Below are 23,178 nucleotides of genomic sequence, written 5' to 3'. Positions count from 1 at the left end.
AATGAAAATTGTAGTCCCTTTTTTAGATACAGCTCAGTTTTACACCAATCAAGAATTAAGTAGAGCACTCAATCAAAGACATTTTGAACTGGGATTAAGAGTTTATAATTTAAAAGATGCAGTAAAAGGGCATAAGTGAGGTACTAATGTAGGAGAGGCGCAGTGAACAGAGAATGAAAACCTTTGCTTCTGAGGTCCTTAGAGAAATATAACTATTCTATAATTGAGAAAGAATCGTTGGTGAGTCTGTGGGCAACTGGAAAGTTTCAAAGCTTTGGTAAGAAAATGGGGATACTAAGGTAAAAATATGGTAAAATGATGTTCAAGGGTACAGGTTATTTTCACTTTGGTATGCTGTGTTTTTGAGTGTACATGTTTTGCTAGTACTTGATTAAGATGTTTTTCTTTCACTGCACTCCCTAGATTGAAGTATCACCTGGTTTTCTAAATGAGTTGCTACGGTCAGGCTCGGCCTACTAGATTATCTCTTTTTCCTGTTAATCTTCTCGAGTTTATAAAATCAGAGTCTTCTCGTTGTTCCTGGGGCTGATTCCAAAACGAATGCCGCTGTAGATTTTTGGACTTGTAGAATGTCTTTCCAGGATACACTTTTTAAGGCATTTATTGTGTCGAGGTTTGCTTCATGGCCCAATATTTTGCTTATTTATCATAGGGTGCCTCTCAATTTACTTTGGTGAATGTTTGCCACTCATGGGTAGAATATGTTGATGATTGTTTTGATCATCTGGTCAATGCCCATCAACTCAATCTCAGCTTCCCTATCGGTCATCTTTAGATGAGTCTTCCCTGCTTGGTTCTCTGAGAAAGTTAACTCTAGGTGTAGGATTTCTTGCACTGTTTTCAGTTTCTCTCCAATAAGGAAACACATGTTTTGCGCAGATCTTCCTCGACTGTATCGCAGGCTTTTATTTGTTTTATTTATCATCATTGCATATGATGGGGTAGGCTTCAGCTGTTTCGGCAGGATGCAGCTAGCAAAATGGCGTCATCTGTGTGAAACAGAATGTGCAATAAAACTCTATATAAGATGAGCTTTTCATTGATGTTACTTACATATTGGTTGTGCAGAAATTGTATGAAATACACGCAATTTCTCAATTTTGGGAAGTTTTCTCAGTAGGCCAATCCTGACTTAAATTGCCCTGTTGCCATATAGCATTTAGACAATGGGCAATAATTTGCGTTGTAACATTTCTAAAAGTTTTGCCCCCACCACAAAATCCTAGCTCATTCTAAGTCAAAAGCTTGGAAAAAGGTCAAGAAAAGCTACTTATAGTGTTCTACTTCTAACAGTATTTGTTAATATATGGAGTGGGTCTGGTCCATTATTCTTTGACAATACCTTATACTCATCATCGAGTGAGGATATTCGCTGCAGTAATCCAGTCTTGCTGCTGAGTCAGTATAATTTGACTGAAGAGCTTAAAGTCTGGTTTTATTGGACTGACTGCTCTGTATATTTTTGCAGAGTTTATGCAGAGGCTTTCTTGTGAAATGGCACAACTGCATTTCTGTTTCATGATTAAGGACGGATTCTGTAAGATCACAATCTTGCTTAGGATTTTTACAAGCCCCAAATCCCATTTTGTTAAAAAAAAATAATAATAAACAGTCCATATGGCATCAATTCTTCTGTTTTGTTTCCCACTGTTTGATTTTCATCAGTGGTAATTGCACTTGTACAAAACACTCAAGAGAAATATTGAATTAGTTGTCATCCTACAGAGGACTAGGCTGTTCAGTCACAGATGTTCCCTCAATAGGAATTATTTCTTCTACAATGATTGTTGCCCCTACGTTTCATTTTCTGCCCTCTTAACTCCCATCTCTAAATACGTATTGTGTTGCCATTTACAGATTTCTCAGACTAACCAGGTTATTCCTGAATTCAGGTTTTCTTGATTGGACATTTGTAGCATCCAGTTATGTGCAATATTGTATTAGGTGCTTTGTTGCCACTTCTATGTTTAGGAACTTGCACTGCTCTTTGATTTCTGCCAATCATTCTCTTTACACTCTTCTCAACTATCTTCTCTCTTAAACCCTCTAATCCATGGTCACATTTATCATCCACTTTCCTTCTTTACCAGGCCCAAACCTTCCCTTTCATAGGAGACACCCCTCAGGTAGGCCCAAGGTTCCCCCATGGGCAAGGTGCAGTTTATGTGAAAGGTAGGATATGTACTGGTGTGTGTGCCATGTCCTGATAGTGAAATACCGCCCATTAAATTTTTCACTATTGGAAGGCTATCTGTCTCATAGGATAGCATGGGAGATACGCTGTGACATCTTACAAGTATACCTTCCCATTGGGACGAGATAAACCGCCCATTAAATTTTTCACTATTGGAAGGCTATCTGTCTCATAGGATAGCATGGGAGATACGCTGTGACATCTTACAAGTATACCTTCCCATTGGGACGAGATAAAGGAATAAAGTTTAGGCTCTCTGAACTCAGAAGAATGTCGTTTTACCATGCCTGTTTGCCTACAGGAAGGTACCACAGAAATCCTTAGGGTTCAGTCCCTTTGAATTGCTGTATGGGCACCCGGTGAGAGGGCTTCCCTCGCCCCCCCCCCCCCCCAGATGTGTTCAGCTATAGGCTGGCCTTCAGGAACCAGACTCCGAGCTTCAGAAAACTCACTCAGCCGAACCTGCCAGCCAGGAGGAGATGAAACTATGGTACGACAAGAATGCCACTCTGGTTGAGTTTCAGCCTTTCCAAAAAGTGTGGGTGATGGCACCAGTGGAGCCTTGTGTGCTCCAAGACAAGTGGACTGGGTCATTTTAGGGAGTGGAGCGCAAGAGTGAAGAAACCTACTTGGTGAACCTTCTAGATTCCTAGGAACCCTTTGAGGGTACTGCACGTAACCCGCCTCAAACCTCACTTTGAGAGGTCTGAAGTGACAATGCTCCTGGCTACAGATGATGGAATGGAAGAGGAAAGTGAGCCTCTTCCTGACCTCTAGTCTGCCAAGGAACATGATGGGACAGTGGATTGAGCGAACCTCTCTCCCACCCTGGCCCCGGTGCAGCAGAGGGACTGTCGCCAGGTGCTGGGACAGTTTGCCTCCCTGTTGTCCCTTGAATAACCAATTGGTGTGGACACTGGGACCCTTTTACCTGTAAAACACACATTTTACAGAGTAACAGACAAAGTCAGGGCCAGCATTAAGGAAGAGGTTTCCAAGATGTTGGTGATAGGGGTAATGGAGCCCTCCAGCAGCCACTGGGCTAGCCCGGTGATCCTGGTTCCAAAAGCTGCTGAACCTGGTGCCACTCCTGAACTCCGGTTCTGTGTGGACTACAGTGGGCTCAATGCTGTCTCCAGGCCTGACACTCAACCCATCCCCAGAGCTGACAATCTCATTGATTGGTTTGGAGCTGCCCAGTCCCTCAGTACGTTTGATCTAATGTCTGGGTACTGGCAGATTGCCTTGGCTGATGGGACAAGAGAGAGGTCTGCGTTTTCATCGCTCGAGGGGCACTACCAGTTCCATGTCATGCCCTGTGGGTTGAAGAACACCCCTGCCACATTCCAGAGACTGGTCAATCAGGTACTGTCCTGGCTGGAGGAATTCAGCACCGCTTACCTGGATGACATTGCTGTGTTTAGCTCCAACTGGGAGGAACACTTGCAACACCTCTGCAAAGTATTGAAGAAGGCAGGCCTCACTATCTAGGCCAGTAAGTGCCAGATATGGCAGGGATCTGTGGCGTACTTAGAGCACCAGGTAGGAAGCAGCTACCTGGTGCCCCTGCAGCCTAAGATCAACATAATTCTAGCTTGGGAACCCCTCAAGACCCAGACAGAGGTGAGAGCCTTTTTAAGTCTCACTGGGTTATACAGGCGGTTTGTCAAGGGATATGGCACCATTGTTGCCCCCTTGACATAGGCGACTTCAAGGAAATAGCCAAGAAAAGTGATCTGAACTGATGCCTGTCAGACCGCTTTTGATGCCCTGAAATCTGCCATATGCACGGTGCCTGTGCTCAAGCCACTCAACGTCTCCCAAGAATTTATTGTGTAGACAGATACTTCAGAGCATGGTGTGGGAGCAGTACTCTCACAGTTGAACGAGGAGAGTTTGGATAACCCATAGCTTTCAAAAGTAGGAGGCTACCTCCCAAGGAACAGAGGTGGAGTGCAATTCAAAGAGAAGCTTTTGCTGTGGTCTGGGCACTGAAGAAGCTAAGACCCTACTTGTTTGGGGCTCACTTCCGCGTTCGGACAGACCACAGGCCCCTCAAATGGTTGACGCAAATGAGGGGTCAGAACCCAAAACTGTTGAGGTGGCCCATTGCCCTACAGGGAATGGACTTTGCGGTGGAACACCGCCCTGGTACAGAACACGCCAATTCTGATGATCTGTCCAAATTCTTCTGCCTTAGTGAAGAGAACTTCCAAGAGGGTGGGTAGTTCTCCCTACTTTTCAGTTGGAGAGGACATGTGTTAGAAAAGGCATTTTTGGTGTGGTTTTCATTGACTTTTTGCCTCTATCTCCTGTATTTTTTATGCTGTGCTGGATTCTGTTTTTGCTGTCTTAAGATGCTTTGAGCACTTTGACACTGTTGATCAGTGTCAAAGTGCAAGTGCTACCTGTATAAATTACTATTGTGATTGGTTATCCATGAATAGCATATCTGATTTACTGGTAAGCCTCTGGTAAAAAGCACTGAGTGTGCCAGGGTGTGTAAATCAAATGCTACTAGTGGGCCTTCAGCACTGATTGTTCCACCCACATGAGTAGCCCTGAAAAGGTATCTCAGACCTGCCACTGCAGTGTCTATGCGCAGTTTTAAACTCCAAAGTCAACCTGGCAAGTGCACCCACTTGCCAGGCCCAAACCTTCCCTTTTCTTACATGTGAGACACCCCTCAGGTAGGCCCTATGTACCCCCATCGGCAGAGTGCAGTGTCTGTCAAAGGTAGGACATGTACTGGTGTTGTGACAGGTCCTGATAGCGAAATAATGGCAATTTAGTTTTTCACTACAGCATCACCGACGAGATGCCGCAACCTACACCGAGGCCAGGGGCACCACTCGTGAAGTGTGCAACGCACCGCTCTGCCTGCACCGCAGCTCCGACACCGGTTATCAACATCCCCGACGCCAGCGCTCGCATTGACTCCGTCATTGCCAGCACCCAGCATCCTGTTATCGCGGCGCTGATAACCGCCGAGGGTGACTCCACGAACTCGCCGACTTCGCATCGCCTCACCAGGACAGACATCTCACCGCAAAGCAAACGGCTTCCCCTGTCCTGGATTCGACACATCTCCTCCTTGTGGACACGATGCCTCACCTACCCTGTGGCACCCAGGGAGCCGGCTTCGAGGCCAACGCTGCACCTCCACAACGCCGTGCATCGTCATAGACTTTGTTTTCCAAAGGCACGGTTTGTTTTGGGGTCCGTTTGGCTCTGTGCCCAACGCAGCGCACCTCGCAGTCGGCGCCGTACTTTGGATTTATTGCTGTCATTACGTCGAAATAGCCCTAGGTGGAGCCATTTGTTTTCTACAACCTTTATTTTGCTACTTTACTACATACATGTTGGATTTTTGTTGTTTTGGTCTTGTTGAGTTTAGATAAAGATACTTTATTTTTCGAAACTGGTGTGGTGTCCATTTGTGGTGTTATCACTGTGTTACTGTGCGTTTTAAGTACAAATACTTTACACATTGCCTTTGGGATAAGCCTGTCTTCTTGTGCCAAGCTACCCAGGGGGTCATCAGGGGTTATCTAAATTGTGTATCCCCTTACCATGACTAGAAGCTAGGGTCCCTACTTGGACAAATGTACCTACCTCTGCCAATTCGATACCCCCAGTTCTAACAACCACCATAGTTGTATCTCTTCAAGAAGTCGAGCAAAGATTCTGTGAGGGGAAAAAGTGTTGAACTTGCAAAAAGTGGAATCCATGTTAATTAGGGGCTAGGGCTAGAATGTGGGGCTCCCTATTCATAAACATTAAGACATTAAACAACTGTTCATTGACAAAAAAGGTGATGATCTGACATTTATATTGCCTTCTTCAAGACATTAATCCAGTAAGACACTGGACAAGGAAATGATTCAAATGGCAGAATGATGAGTAGGTAGACCATGGATTAGCAGCTTTTGATTTTTCTGTGTCAACAGCTACCACTGAATTAATCTAAACAAAGTCAGAGAGGCATTGGCCACCTCTCTGGCTACCTCAACAGTCACATTTACCATGAAAATCTGTAAAGATAAACCAACATGGAAAGGCCACCACACAAGATCAGGGTCTCTGTTTGGTACCCAAAGAAGAGAAGCATTGGTTATGTTTGTACTTTTAAGTCCTAAGGAAGAAACCAGCAGTCAGTTAGATGGTTTCACCCAGAAGGCAGAGCATAGTTTCTGTTTATGTGAAAAAAATGTTCATAACAGAGACAATCAAATCACACAGCAAAATGTATTTTATTCATAAAGAAACTACAAAAGGTACTCAGTTTATCAATATTCACAGGGGGAACTGCTCCCACTACCATGCAGTCCACTCACTGCAGAAAGTGAGAAAGACAACAGATGTCTTCCCCTTCAAGCCTTTTCTTTCTCATCTGTCATTTCAAGTCATACCAGAGGATTGGACCTTCATTAGAAAAACAACTTCTTCAACTAGAAGAAATAACATCTGGAAAATAAACAAAAGTTTGTGCGTTAAGGCCTTACTGTTACTAAGTCAAGAGATGCCAACACTCAGTAATCAAGCTCACCGATAATCCAAAGAAAGGCCATGGCGATCGTCAATCTATTTTCTTGCAATTTTTGTTCTTGATTCGCCTTTTGAGGAGCTCCAAATCCAGGTACATGGTGCGTCCCAAGACAGCAGATGCACACAGTAGCCCACCATGCAGAGCACCAGTGAAACCGCAGATGAATACATCCTGGCCTGAGAGGGAAGGTAGAAGAGCACATAATTGAGACAGCTTAAAATGTAATACCATTTGAAGACTAGTATCTGTGTTTGGCACTTCATAACGAAAACCTAGAAACATAAGGGGTTATTGAGATTTATGGGATAGGCTAAACGTATCCTCATAGTGTGTCCCTGCTGTGGTTGTACAGCACTGGCAAGTTAACAGGAAAGGGGAGATGATGTCTTCTTTAAGAAGCTCTGTTCAGACAGTGCAGTTTGAGCGTCACAGCTCCAACGCTTCTCGCTCAAGACAATCATTTCTGACTGGCAACTGAATGCGGACTTACTCTTCTGACTGCTATTGATGCAAAATTCCTGCCTTGCCTCCCATCTCTCTCATACAGACACACACACAACACAAAGGGTTGACGGCCATCCCAATCCACCACAAAAACTCATTAATTCCACATATTCAGGAATTATGCCAGTTTACCCAACTTTCGGGTAAATGACATCATTTGAGTTAGGCTTTCCAGGCTAACAAGATTATACCTTTACCCAAAATGTTGGGAAATTAAATACAGCCTTATTCTTGGTTCCACAAAATATTTTATTTTAGCATGAAAAGTTCTTCAGCCTTACCGTGGTCAAATGGTGTTTTGCAAATTTATCTTCAGGATTTCACAGTAAATTAATAGACATTAGACAGTGGTTTTGACAAATGACATCCAACATTGTTTTCGACCTGTCAGGTACTGTCATGTTACACAGACAACAGAATCAGTTACAGCCACACCTCATAACTCACCTGGTCGGACTACTCCAACGTACACTTCACCCTAATTGGACCTCCCCACACTGCCCCAACCACCACAGAGTCCCTTTCCACAGCTGGACCAAGGTCAATCAGCACCAATAGACTGATGCCGTTAGAATCACACATCCCACTAACTTGGACCAAGCAGTACAGAACTCAAACGACTGAATCACCTGTGCCGCCGACGAGTCGCTCTCACCAAACCTGCTTAAACGCACAAGCCTAACAAACGAGCCAGCTGGTACATCCTTAAACTCAGCAAGTCGAAGCGCAGGTGCAAACAACTGGAAAGAAGATGGCGCACCAGCAAGAACCAAACCGACCAAGCCACCTTCAAGTCAATCCTCAATGACTACCACCGCCAGCTCAAAGCTGCAAAAAAGGAGGCCCTGACACACCAGATCGAGATCAGCGCCAACCTAACCAAGGAACTCTTTACTATCGTCAGAGAGTTCACTCACCCGTCAGCCACCGAAAACTCGATCCCCTCCATACTGAAACTATGAGACGCCCTCAGCGACCACTTCCACAAGATACCAACCATCTACAGAAATTTGGATCCCCAACCCACCGACCTTCACAATATCCCAGCGACCACAAACGCCGACAACCTTGCTTGTGCCCCTGTTGCCTGCTTGTGCCTTCGTTTTCGTGCCCCTGTTGCCTGCTTGTGCCTCCATGTGCCCCTGTTGCCTGCTTGTGCCTCCGTGTGCCCCTGTTGCCTGCTTGTGCCTCCGTGTGCCCCTGTTGCCTGCTTGTGCCTCTGTGTGCCCCTGTTGCCTGCTTGTGCTGTGTGGGTGTGTGTGGAGGGCTCTGTGTGGCTGTGTGTGTGGGAAGCTTTGTGTGGCTGTGTGTGTGGGAAGCTTTGTGTGGCTGTGTGGGAAGCTTTGTGTGTGTGGGAAGCTTTGTGTGGCTGTGTGTGTGGGAAGCTTTGTGTGGCTGTGTGTGTGGGGGGCTTTGTGTGGCTGTGTGTGTGGGGGGCTCTGTGTGGCTGTGTGTGTGGGGGGCTCTGTGTGGGTGGGTGTGGGGGGGCTTTGTGTGTGTTTGTGTGTGTCATTTGCGAGAGATAAAGCTAGTGGCATTGTAAATGACAATGCCATTTATTTATGTTAAAAAAAAACATAAATAAAAATAATGTCAAGAGCAATGCCAATAGCTCTAACTTTAACAAAGGCAAAACCATTGCATTGTAAATGCTTGTTTCCATAGGGTTTCACTTCACGAAGTATGAGACATGCTCATGGTCATAGTAAGCACCTATTAAGACTGTTTTATTGTATTCAGATTAGCCACTATATCACGCAGTGGTGGTTGTCACTGTGTAGTAATGGGTCAGATGCACTTTCCATTGAAGGGATATTTTTTGATATACCTATAATTTATTTAACCCTTTGACAGATCTGCGCCAAATTTGGGAACGGCTTGGCATGCCAATTTTTGTGCAGATCGGTGAAGAAGAAAAAAGTTAACAGCGGTGTGAAAAAAATAAGCATTTTCCAATTTTAGCTTCAATAGGTAATTTTGTTCATGTCTTAGCCAAATCTGCTGAATGAATTTAAACCAAACTTGGCATTAAAGTAGAACTTTACTCTAAAAGCTTGCAGTCATTGGTTAGGTGTAAATCTGTTCAGTAGTTGTTTTTTTTATATAAGCATTTAACAAAGTTGTCTGGTGGGATTTAAACGTTTATCAAGTTTGTATTTGGAATTTTATTTATTTAGCGCTTACTACCCCTGAAGAGGCGTTGAAGCACTTTACAGAGAGGAGCACGCTACTCCAGTACCCAAGGTTAGTGGTTAATCCAGTAGTTAAATGTTGGTTATTGCGATTAGTTATGTGCTTTCAAGAACAAATTTGCATGCATTTACTCCAGTTACTTTATGATAGTATTAATGCCAGTTAACTGTGATCATAAGTGGGGCTATGTAGTTTAAGGTGAATGGTTGGTGAGATTATGTAATGTTAGGTTGCCCGGCCAGGGTTTTATAGCAGGAGAGTTAGTAGTCAATGAAATGGGTTGTCAGCCTTTTGCAGAACTACAATAAGGTAAGAAGAGGGTCACTCAGAAGCCAGAAATTACAGGAATTAAGTGGAAGTTAGTCAAGGATGATTTTTCATGTAGGTCTTAGGAGTATAATGGGAAGAGTCGTTTTGAGATAGACTAAGGATGTAACATATATAAAGCAATCTGAGGTTAGAAGCTGTAGAAAGAAAAAAAACATTCCACCTAATGCTCCATACTTGGGGCACACAGCTGAAAACATGTGAAGCCGAGTTTGTATATTTGGTTTGTTAAAATCAATATTCAGAAAATCATGAATCCAGTCACACCTGAATAGTTTTTCGAGAATGTGATTGGCTGATGATTTTTTTCTGTCATCTTAAAATCACGATTTTTGCACTGTCGGAAAAAAAATCCACAGTGACTGAGAGACCCACTATTAGAGGTGTGGCACCCCTGGTGAGTGTTGGAGGCACCCAGAGATGTGGAAAATGGCTGGGGCAAAAAAAATAATCACAAAACAAACAAAAACAATGTTTGCTGAGATATATTCGTAATGAAAATTGCGATCTTGCAGCCATCCTTTTGTACCAGCAAAAACTGCATCTTCCCTTGCAAAGTGACCTAATTTTAAAAAAAAATCACTAGTCATTAAAATCAAAACAATTTACTAAAAGTTTTTTTTTATTCTTGTTATTGATCTTTTCAAAAACATAGCATGTCAAAACAATACCAACATACAGACCACTGTACTACAGCATCCTTCGGCCACATATAACAAATATTGCTTTAGCATTTCTCTTCCACTGTATCACAAAAAATAGGGGGGATCTAGTTATCCCATACAATTAATCAACCGGGTGTGCGTTCAAATATACACTCAAATATTGCCAATAGTCTCTTGTCCTTGATCTGGCAGGCAGTTCTTCTCCGTAGATCTGCAACATATCTTGACAAAATGCCACATCCCTCAACCATTGTTTGACTGTAGGTGTTTCCCTACTGTCCCAGCACAAGGAAATCCTACGTTTAGCAAGTAAGTAAAGTCCACATTTGTAAAGCGCACAATCACCCGAAAGGGTCTCTAGGCGCTGGGGGCCGTCGGGAAGATTAAGCGAGCTATTGCCCAGAGTCACATCGTGCTGGGCTAACCTGCCGCCGGAGCCGGGGATCGAACCTTGGTCCCCAGATTCCAGCGTCAGTTGCCCTGGCCGCGGCGCCACACCTCTCCAGGTAACAATGCAATCATACAGAATTTGCATTTAGCAGCTCGGATATTTGGAAGCAATCCCATTAAACATGTACCACTAGAACAGGCAATTTCATTGCTCACCATTTCACCCAGTAGTTGCGTAACCTTTTCCCAAAACTCCAGTATGGCTGGACAGGACCATGCAAGATGCAAAAAGTCTGCAGGCTCGGTCTTACAACGTTTACATCTTGCGTCAATTCGTAAACCATACTTGTGGAGTTTCGCCGGAGTATAATAGGCTTGATGCAAATATTTAAAATGCAATATCCTCAAATTGCCATTAGGCGTCAGCATTTCTGTAATGGAGCATGCACGTGGCCATTCTTCCAATGTAAGTTGCTCATCTAGCACCTCATTCCATCTTTTAAGTACCCTATGAGTCGTGGCTGCAATATCATCCTGCATAGCACTGTACAGCCGGAACACCAGGTGTCTGCTACTGGAATTCGTAAGGATCATCTGCGACGCCTTCAAGTGTGGTGGCTCCTCTGGGTATGTGGGGTACAATTTTTTTCCCCGCCCTTTGAAGCCTATGGTATGTAAAACGAAATAGCAGGGTTTGATTGCTGACATATGTAAGGTCAGTAGGCATTATAAACTGCTCGTCATGATAGAGATCCCCTACAGTGGTTATACCCACCTCCTGGACCAAGCCCATCCCTACTACCTCTTGTGTGACAGTTAACTCTGAGTAATAAGCCAATGGTAGAGCAGGAGCGTTGAACGGTAACTTACGTGTTAAGCTACCCCTCTTACGCCATGCAGCATTTGTCGCGTCAACAGTGATGATATCTTTTGCATGTAACGGTGGTCTACGATGAGTAATCACTGGGATAGGCAAAGCGTCTCCTTCCTCTATAGCTATGTGCGTTAAGTAAGGGGTTCGGTGATACCAGCAATGTGCATATTGCGCCTGCGCACATAAATAATAAAGCAGGAAGTCAGGTACCTTGAACCCTCCACTAGAGTATGGCAGTGTTAAAGCTTGTAGTTCTATGCGAGCTTGTTTACAAGCTCAGATCAGTCTGGTCACCAAAGATGACACTCTATGAAATACTTCCATGGGGGAGGGATAGGTATGTTATTAAACAGATATGGAAGCCTCGGCAGGATGACCATCTTAACTACAGCTACCCTGTCCGCCAACGACAGGGGCAGTCGAATCCAGCGACTAACTTTTTCCTCCAGGGCTCCGATCGCCCTACCATAGTTAGTGCGAATGACAACCTCGGGATCTCGATGATACCAAATATCAAGATATTTGACAGGATCTGACTGCCACTCTAAAGGAAATTCAGTATCGCGAGGTCGTGTACTATCAGTTATGGGAATAATCATGGATTTCGACCAGTTAATCTGGAGCCCTGAGTGCCTCCCAAATTTAATATATTCCCGCAATAAAGGGGCTAAATGTTGGTCGGGTCCCGCACGTAGAGCATCATATCATCCGCATAGAGGGAGATATGTAAGGGCCATTGCGGAAATTGTAAAACTGAATAGTGATGTCCTTGTCGAATTTTACAAGCCAATGGCTCGAGCACTATGGCAAATAGTAATGGTGACAACGGACACCCCTGCCTGGTCCCCCTTTCTATGGATATACTGTCAGAGATGTAGCCATTGATTCGGATACGTGTCATTGTTTTTGTATACAACAGTTGCACCCACTGCAGAAACCTGGGAGGGAAACCCATCCTCCATAGTATGATTAGCAAATATGGCTATTCTATAGAATCAAAGGCTTTAGCAGCATCCAACATAACTGCCGCCGCTTTAGTGCCAGGGATAAAGTAATGGGAAAGCGCAAAGAGTGTGCGCATATTATGTGCTGTTGATCGCGCTGGTATAAATCCCGACTGATCTGGTAAGATCAAGTTGGTCATGAGGGGTTGTAATCGTATTGCCAATAGTTTAGCTAAGATTTTAGAGTCTACGTTCAGTAACGATAATGGCTGGTATGAATCGCAACACTCTGGATTCTTCCTTGGTTTAAGAAGGGCAATCAACACTGCTTCCCTCAAGGAGGGAGGTAGTAGCAGCTTATCAAAGGCAAGATCCACAAATGCCTTATAAAATTCACAGGTGAACCCATCTGGCCCGGGGCTTTACCATTAGGTAGTGACATGATAACCTCTGTTACCTCTTCCACGGTAATGGGTAGCGACAGATATTGCCTCTGAGCGTCCGATAACCACGCTATGGTGATATCTGCGAGGTATTCCATGATGGCTGCAGGGGAAGGAGTGGGCTGGGACGTATACAAGGCGCTATATGTTTTCACGAATTCTTGCAAAATACCCTGTGCATCAGTATGCACACACCCATCTTCAGTCTTGATCTTTAAAACCATCTACGGAGCACGACCTGTACAAATTTCTTTAGCTAACACTCTGCCGGGTCTCTCCCCTTCACCAAAGGACCTCGCATTGGTGCGCTTTGCTATATATTTAATTTCATCCTCCGCAAACGACTGGTATTCCGATAGAACAGTCTTGATGTCCCCAATACCCGCGTATTCTGCGTAATTTCATATTCGCGCTCCAAGAGTTCCAACTTACTCTCACAAACGGAAAGCTGTCTGCGAATATCCTTTGAAATTCCCGCATTTGTACTTATACAAACACCACGTAGGGTAACTTTAAAAGCCTCCCACAGCAACCCGGGGTCATCAGTGGTGGCCTCATTAAACCGAAAATACTCGGAAATGGCCGTGGTGATGGGGTCTTTATACTCAGTGTCTAATAGGGCCTTGGAATTGAAACGCCAGCTATAGGGGGGCGGCACATAGTACGGTACATTAACAGATAATAGTATCGGGTTATGGTCGGACAAAGTCCTGGGCAAATGTTTTATGGAGTTGGTCAGAGCACCACGTCAGCGGACCTCACCCAATAGTCAATGCGCGACCAACTGCTGTGCGCTACTGATGTGTGTGTGGCCTCCCTGAGTCCCGGGTTTTTAACTCCCCAGAGGTCATGAAGGCGCATGTCTAACATAATATCTTTCAGTTTAGCCACATCCTTATGGTGCGGGTCTGCAGTGGAGTCAGATCTGTCATAATACTCATCCAACACAAGATTAAAACCACCCCCCCACAACAAGATCCCATCCTCCCTATTGTGTAATTTCTGCCAGATTTCATGATAAAAGTCAGGATCGTCCGTGTTGGGACCATATATGTTTATAAGGGTAATCTGCTGCCCTCTAAGATTGCCTGTAACAAAAACATACCTCCCCCGAGCAACAACTACAGTATCCTCAACCACAAAGTTCGTCCCCTTTTTGATCAAAATAGTAACCCCTCTAGAATACGAGGAATATGTAGAGCTATGAATGGATGTTGTCCATTTGCGACCAAGATGGCTGGTTGAGTGTGGAGCGATATGTGTCTCTTGTAAAAGGACATTATCAATGTGTAACCTATCAAGATCGGCAAACATTAGCCAAATTTTCTTAGGATTATTAAGCTCTCTAATGTTCCAGGTTAGCAAATTCAGATGTGTGGACCTAGACTCAACAGCAGCCATTACGCTCATAGTGAGATTTCCACCAGAACATTAGAATTGCCAAAAGGTGCACTACCCCAAGGCTACATATCATACGTGGCAAAGCAGAAGCAATAGTATGAAACATACAAACAAGGCGGACCTTAGCGATGCGTCTCAAGCACTATAGTCTGCAGAACAAAAACCAACTCAACCCCGTCCACCCCCCACCCACTTTAGCATCCCAATGATGCCAAAGACAAATCCCCCCAAAAAAAGACAACCCAACCTTGAACAGCTTCGGGAATACCTGCGTGAAGGTCCACCAAGGGCACACAACTCCATCCAACCTAGTGGATGTGGTCAGGACTACAGTGTGTATTCAGAATAACCAGTGCCAATCCAATGGGGCATCTATAGCAACAAAACAGTCAGTGAGGTGGGTGTCATGACAGATAGACAAATTTCTGCATCAATACATCCCAAAAGACAAAACAGTGTACCTAGAAAGGAGCAGTCCCCCATCAGCAGTGTAATATCTATGCACTCACATGTAAATAGATAGTATTTTAGAAAGTAAAGTAGAAATGTATGAACAAACCACAGTCTCAAAAGCTGACCGGTGCCGGATTGATTACAGGTTAACTCCCCTCTTCACGAATGCAGCAGCAAGCAGTGCATCAGTCATATTTGCACAAAAGATGGGTCAGGATATCGCCCCGGTCTACCCAGACATGTAGTGTGCAACCTTGTGGAGAAGTGTGGCTCACTGGTTAGAAGCGGCAGACCCTGAAGCAGAGATCGGCCTGGGACCAGGGTTCAATTCCCGATGCGGCAGGGTCTTGGGTCAATGTCCGCGGACTCGATAATTCTCGCCGAGGTGCCTACGCTAACCATGGGTCCCACTCTGCAACTCTGGGCAATAGCTTGCTTAATCTCCACAACGGCCCCAGCAACGCCGGGGATGTCTGGCTTCACCTTGGAGGTGCCCAGGAGGGACCATCTCACAGGGAAAGCCAGGTCGGGTTCCCCAGCGGTATACAGCGCCAGGACACTCCGAGATGAAGTAACAGTGCGCTTTACAAGTATACTTACCTTTACCGTTACCATACCTTTACCTGCCTGCATCTACCGAGTCAAGAGCAACGTATACATTACCCCTCAATTGCCATTGTCCCCAAACCCATCCATACAGCAATGGCGAGTAGTCATATGAGGCCCAGTCTGAACAGGCAAGCGAACAGGGGGCCGTCTGACATCCGGCGCTGTGAACAATGTTCAGAATGGTCGCTTAAACGACTTTTAGTGGGGTCCCTTGGGAATAGAGGCAGACCAGGAGCATACATGTAAAGCACATCCCAACTGGCATGTCCGTACTAGGTATTAATTCTCAGTGACTGCATAGTTCATGCTGACATGGCCCACAATAGAGCCACCGTACACATGGTTGATAACCATCAACACTTCGCGCATCGTACGACAAGAGCAAAATGGCAACACATACAGAGATTAATAGTTCAGAAAAACATAACTTCTGGCAACTCCCCATTGCCACCATTACCATCTAGCAAATCCTGCAGCAATTCGTCCTAGTCGGAGTCCTGATGGTGTGCATTCCGTTTCTGTTCTTTACACTTGGTGATAACTGTCTTAATGAACTCCTTGCTAGCGATCAGTGTTTGAAGAATCGTTGAGCGACCATCCCACGTCACCTTCAAGCGAGCCGGATAGAGCATTGCATATTCTATATTTAGCTCCCGTAACTTCTTTTTGGCCGGAGAGAAGTCCTTACGAGCCATTTGTACAGTCGTAGTGAAATCCCGGTAGAATTCCAGCTTGTTACCCTGAAATGACACTTGATGCTTCTCACAAGCCAACTTCAACACGCAGTCCCTATCTCTGTAATTGAGGAGTCAGGCGATTATGGGCCTCGTAGAAGCCCCCGGAGGTGTTTGATTGATTCAGATGCTCCGTCCATCACCACCCCCTTTTGTACCGCTTTTGGCCGCCATAAGTGTGGCAGGGTATGCTCAGACGTGAGTCCCTTGCTCACTCTGCCACTGGATTCAAGCAAGCCGGGCTGAAGACGGCTGGAATGCCAGAAACCGGTCCTCGAAAGCTTGTTTCCGGTCCAGGGAAGACATGGCTTGGCAGTTCGGGCTGGACTGTTCCCATGAGGCACAGGGTCAGACTGATTTGCATTTAGCCATGTCTGAACTGGGGTGGCAGAGTGGGCTAAAGAACGGTGATGGATTAAACCCAGATCTTTTGACTGGGTGTGAGTGTTTGATTGATTCAGATGCTCCGTCCATCACCACCCCCTTTTGTACCGCTTTTGGCCGCCATACGTGTGGCAGGGTATGCTCAGACGTGAGTCCCTTGCTCACTTTGCCACTGGATTCAAGCAAGCTGGGCTGAAGACGGTGGAATGCCAGAAACTAGTCCTCGGAAGCTTGTTTCCGGTCCAGGGAAGACATGGCTTGGCAGTTCGGGCTGGACTGTTCCCATGAGGCACAGGGTTAGACTGATTTGCATATAGCCATGTCTGAACTGGGGTGGCAGAGTGGGCTAAAGAACGGTGATGGATTAAACCCAGATCTTTTGACTGGGTGTGAGTGTTTGATTGATTCAGATGCTCCGTCCATCACCACCTCCTTTTGTACCGGAGGTGGATGAGGCGCTAGTGAGCGATGTGCACGTTCCACTATGAGGACCGTTGAAAAACTCTCGGATCCAAAGACTGATCAAAGCATCTCTTCAACGAACGTTTCCATTCTTCCAGTATTGGTGGATTCCGGAACACCTGCGATTCGTATATTGTTACAGTGAGATCTCGCTTCCAGGTCCTCAGCCTTTTGTTTGATAACGTCAAGCAGTTTCTCCATCCCTATACATTTACTGGTCGTGGCATGCGCTTCGTCTTCCATGGCTGCAATGCGAGTTTCAGCGTTATCAAGTCTCTCGCCTTGTTTATCTAATTTCGCCGCCATGTTGTCCACTCGCTGAGTGAGATTATCCTGCTTCCCATTAATATCTTGCAAACTGGTATGGATTGCTTTAATTACAGCCTCCATTGCAGTACCACTTGGGGATTCCGTGTCCGGTTCGGTATCAGACTGCGTAGTTGCACCCTTCTGTTTCCGTGAATCAAATGAGAGTTTAGGTTGTTGCTTTTCTGGTTTACCCATGTTGGTGGTGTTCAATACTACTGGAATGCGATAAGAGATGCCCCTGCTCAGCGCGATCCAAGAAAGCTGCTATATTCCGACCTCCCCACTCCTTGGAACACTTGCTCAATCTGTAGCAGTGTAGTACAGTCCAGCACTGGTGTTGGCGCTCTGGTAACTCAGCCACTCACAGACAGTTGTATTTCAGGGGTGGCCTCCAAACACATGCGGCCAGGCACTTCCAGACATCAAGTTCTAGCCCATCAACTCCATGCCACTGCAGATCTTCACATACCTTCAACAGCGCCCACAGCCAGCAACCCGAAAGCAAGGGCTTCCGCCGCAGTGAGCACGCGCCAAGATTCACAGGAGTGCCAACACCCCGTTACTTCAGTGTGAGCGGGGCCCGGACTCCTGATCAACATGTGGCACAGGACCCACTATGTATCCTCCTGCAGCAGCGATATATATTTTCAGATTTTATTCCTCACCGGACCAGCATGCCAAGAGATCAAACAGCAGTGCAGGCTGGGCGTCTCGGCTGCAGAGGACTACGGCGTGCCGACAGAACACCCACCGCATCCGCTATTCGCCGCTACTATCAAGGCGGACGCCATTTTGTGGTCATTAGCGTCACTCGTGGTTGTGGTGGACCAGCTCTCCACACCGCTCCACAGTTAGATTAATCACTGCCTCCCCACTGCCACAGGGGAAATGTGCCGCTCCCGTCCAGGTCCCACCTCAGAAAGCACCGCACAGCAAGACGGGGCGCAGCAGCACAGGGCGCCGCAATTTTAGACTGGGTGTGCGCGCCATTTCGCCACAACTCTCAGCGTTGCGATCCATGCCCCACAGTAGCATATCATGCTCCTTCACAGCATACGGAGCAAAATAGGCAGTCAGTAACTTGTCTTCCGATGTACCCCGCAAGCACCAACTGCACACTCCCCTCTCACTGTGATATCAGGAGGCCAGCAGTTACGGGGAGCAGGGCGCCGCCATGTCACAAGCGACTGTTACGCTGGTGCACCGGCATTCACCCAGCCAGGTACAGTCCTTGATAGATGTCGGCAGCAGCACCGGGGGTTGATCGCTGTTTCCGACACTGTGAAAGCTGCTCCCCGTGATCAGCCGCTAAGCAGCGTCCGAGCCGCCGCAATGTTACCCCACATCATGTCGCTCAGGCCATTCAGTGTCGGGGACAATTTTACCACCTTCGTGCACCGTCTACTGCGGGAGTCAGCACAAATGTAGCACCACCTCTTCCGACGCCCATCGCTGTCCGTATTTATCACTTTGGCATCCTGAAAACCTCTTTTATGGCCGTTTGATGTTCCCGACCGGCGCAGCTGTCTTAACAGGCAGCCATCCTGCAGTGCGCCCTCTAGTGCCCCCCAAAAATGAACTAAAAGTTAAAAAGGGAGAAAATATGGAATTAAAATGTTTCTCACCCTGTAAGAATCTGTTCGTGGTGTATAGTGCTGTAGATTCACATGTTTGACATATTACTGCCAACATGTGTAGGGCTTGAACGTTTACAAGTTGTTTATCTTCGAGGACGTCTTTCAAATCACGGGCTGCACTGTGACGCAATAAATGCAGGCTTCCAGGAAGGAGGGTGGGCGCATGTGAATCCACAGTACTACGCGTTCCAAACTGCTTACTGGGTAAGTAACATTTTATTTTCATAGAACGTGTGGCTGGAGATAGACATGCTCTGCATACACTGCAAAGCAGTACCTTCCATAAGCAGTGGTTAGCCTGTGCGTGGTGCAGATGTCTGAAACAAAGTGCTCAATACAGTCTGGCCACCCACAGCCCTCTCATGAGCTGGTACTCGGTAAAGGTATGTGGTGTTGACCAAGTGACCACTTTACAAATGTGACCTACTACTCAAATAGGCCATGGTTGCACCTTTTTTAGGGGTAAAATGTGCTCTGCGGGGAAGAGGTAGGAAGGATCGTTTTAGCTTTGAGAGAGCCCGTCTAGAGGCACTCGACTATCCACCTAGCTATACCAGCCATTGAGATGGTGGGGTTTTGAAAATGCTAAAAGGAGTCCGTCAGACGAATAGAAGAACTCTATCCTGTCAATATAGTACATGAGGGCCCGCTTAACTTCTACAGTATGAAGGGCTCTTGCGGCTATAGAGTCTGGCTGTGGAAAGAAGACTGAGACACTATTGTCTGATTGAGACCCACATCAACAGTACCCTGTATACGGATGGCAACTACCATTCCCACAACCTCTGTTCCCTCAAAGCACATTCAAGCCGCCTTTTTTTAGGGATAGGCAGGAGGGGAAGAGGCAGAAGAAAGGGAAACAACCAGGTGCACTGGGAGGAGCAGGATAGTGTGGGCACCTACACAAGGAGCAAAACATGGGAGCCACAGCCAGGGACAAGCAACAGCAGAGTCTAGTAACCAATCTTTCTTCTAGAGAACTCACAGAGCCAGAGGAGAACGTACTCAACAAAGGCCAAGGGCTCGTTCCCACAGCAAGATTGGACAAATTTAGTCTCCATGGTGAATTAGCCGGTTTCTTTAGGAAACTGAAGTTAAAAGCCTTTGTTGAAAAGGAAGGTGACCTTCCAATAAACCGTGCCCAAGATGAGACAGGCTTACGTAGAAAAAATACACATTTGTACCCCCGCCACACACAATTCAAGTGGAAGTGATGACATTTGAACAAGCGGTGTACAATGAGATTGAGAAAATGGAAGAGAAAGAAACTTTTTTCAATATGAGAAAGGCAGATAATCTGGCCCTGGAACAACTGAAGAACTGTGACACCATTGTCATAAAACCAGCAGACAAAGGTGGTGGTGTAGTAGTCCTTGACAAAACTACATACCAAACGGAATGCCTCCACCTTCTAGCAGAGAGGAGGAATTACTGTCCTTTGAATCGTTACCAGACTCAAGAACTGAAGCAAGAAATCAAATCCCTGGTGGACACAGCTGAATCATGCGACTACATTTCTAAACATGAAGCAGAATTCCTCACTAGAAGTGATGAAAAAGTCCCTTATTTTTTATATACTACCTAAAATGCATAAAAATAAAATCCCTCCACCTGGTAGACCAATCGTGTCTGGCAGTGGGTCCCTCCTCGATCCCTTGTCGAGATTTTGTGACTTTTTTCTTAAAACAATGGTACAAAAAACTATACCTATTTACGTGACACAAAAAGTCTACTGATCCTTCTCAAGGATATTCAGGTAGATGAGACTACAATTCTAGTAGGCTTTGACATCAAAAGCCTCTACACTAGTCTCCCTCAAGATAAAACCCTGGAAGTTCTCGGTAAAGCGCTGAATGACACTGAAATGACGTACAAAACACCCAAACATTTCATTTTGGAATGTGCCACCCTAGCACTCAAAAGGAACTACTTTGAGTTTGAAGGAAAACTATATCTGCAAACAGGCGGTCCTTCCATGGGGAGTACCTTCGCCCCTAGTGTAGCGGGTTTGTACGTCTTCGACTTTGAGAAAAAGTTCATATTGGGTGATGTCAATCCTTTCTCTCCATACATTGTATTTTGGAAGAGATACATTGATGATGTCCTTGCCATCTGGCAAGGACCGAAAATTTTTCTGATGGAGTTCATTAAGTGGATGAATATCTGTGACAAGAATTTAAGGTTCACACACTCGGTGGACACTGATACCATGATATTCCTTGACATCCTAAAAATAATCTGCTCAGGTTCGAAAGCTTGCACCCTAGGGCCCTCAAGGAAAATCTGCCATATGGACAGTGCCTCAGGTTGAGGAGAAACTGCAGCAAAGTGTCAGACTACCGCAAACAGGCTACTGATCTCACTACAATACTTTCACATAGGGGATACCCTCAGCATGTACTGAAGACCTGCCAAAAACATGCGAGGAATCAACCACGAGAAGCTCTTCTAGTGGATCACCCTAAAACTGTGAATGAGCCTCCACTGACGTGTGTCACAACATATAATACTCTCTCCAACCAAGTGACACAGTCTATTAATGAACACTGGGGCATCCTGAAAACCGGTCACTTACAGTGGGACAAACCCCTGTTCTCCTTTAAACGTGCAAGGAGTCTCAGACACATTGGTTAACACCCGCCCCAGAGTTGAGGAACATGACCATCCAGCAACAGTCCTGAACGCACGGGGTATTCCTAACATTACAGGCCACTATCCATGTGGCGATTGCAGTGTGTGCCACTTAACATCAGCCACTAAAACACGGACTCTCGAAGAAGGCAAGATATGGACACAAAGGGCACACACCAAATGCAACAGAATAAACGTGGTGTACTTAATAACTTGCCCTCGTGGCCTTCGTTATGTGGTCATGACAGGGAGGAAAGTTAAACAAAGGATTTGTGAACATTGCAGCACAATTAGGTGCAAAAAAGTCACGACAAAACTGACTGAACACTTCCTCCAAAGTAACCACACCACAAATTATTTGAGATGGACAGTGATAGAGGTAGTAAAAACTAGCCAGAAAACACCACAACAACTGTTTGAAAAGGAACAACGTTGGGTGTACAGATTATCTACCAACATCAACGATCTGAATTATAATATTCCATGGAATACTGTCAAACAGAGGTAAATTGCTAGCCTACACTTCCTCTGTCTGGAAATCCTCCCTGAATAACATACAGGATTGACACATAGGTCACCATAGAAACTTGGTATTAAACACTGACATGTGTATTACAATTCTGTTTAAATGTTCTTAAGTGCATGGACTCACACCTTGATCACACATGCATCTTCCTTGATGCAACTACATTACTTAGGTGCTTCCGACCACTGAGCGGTCTTTCCTTACTTTTCTGATAGTTTCCCATTGTGCTACACTTTGCACCACTCTTTTATTATCAGTGCCCAGTGAATGTCAAGTCTTTTTCATTCACTCTTCATTATGACACGAAGATAGGATATTAACTTTCGATCCCTTAGCTCAGTGGTTCCCAAACTTTTTTGACCCGTGGCTCCCTTGACTTAATTGGCAGTTGGCCGTGGCTCCCCACCATTTTTTTTACCTGCGCACCGGGGTGCCGCGGCGCACCCTTTGGGAACCACTGGTCTACATGAAGAATCAAGCCTACACGTGATGAAGGATTCAGAGAGTAGCCATCACTATCATAAAACTTTATTTGCAATCACAAAGATCTTATAAAGTACATCTAAATGCATACAACACCATCATAGAGTAGTATAAAGCACTCCCACTAAAAGTAACCAGGCTAGAGAAAGGCTCAAGGAGCTCTGTGGGGTTACAAGAAGTTTACCTGAGGTGGGCTCTGATCATGGGCGTCCGAAGAAATGTTTCCGTGGGGGGGGGCTCCATTTTAACTTCATCACCATCCCCCTTGCACCGTTTTCCCCTCTGCCTTACACCCTTCTCCCCCTCCCTCTTCTCCCCTCCCCATTGTACCCTACTCCACCTCTGCCTTGCACCCTTTTCTAATTGCACCATTCTCCCCTCTGCCTTGCACCCTTCTGCCCTCCGCCTTGCACCCTTCTCCTCTTTGCCTTGCACCCTTCTCTAC

The 23,178-nt window shown here is 45.7% G+C and overlaps 1 protein-coding gene across 1 annotated transcript in view; it reads right to left on the bottom strand.

Moving 5' to 3' along the window:
- Window positions 1-6,449: 6,449 nt before the first annotated feature.
- RETSAT (retinol saturase) overlaps window positions 6,450-23,178 on the bottom strand; it is a 156,876-nt gene continuing 140,147 nt past the window's right edge. Inside the window, exons 11-12 of the mRNA XM_078666731.1 lie at window positions 6,765-6,940; window positions 6,450-6,682 (exon numbers count right to left, since the gene is read on the bottom strand). Of these exons, the coding sequence (XP_078522857.1) occupies window positions 6,795-6,940 (146 nt within the window). The 3' untranslated portion in view covers window positions 6,450-6,682; window positions 6,765-6,794. The remainder of the gene's footprint in view (window positions 6,683-6,764; window positions 6,941-23,178) is intronic.

The sequence above is a fragment of the Lissotriton helveticus genome, chromosome 11 (assembly GCF_964261635.1).
Source record: "Lissotriton helveticus chromosome 11, aLisHel1.1, whole genome shotgun sequence".
NCBI classification, from domain to species: domain Eukaryota; kingdom Metazoa; phylum Chordata; class Amphibia; order Caudata; family Salamandridae; genus Lissotriton; species Lissotriton helveticus.
Note: the sequence above shows the minus strand (reverse complement) of the source record. Positions and strands in the feature narration are given on the sequence as shown.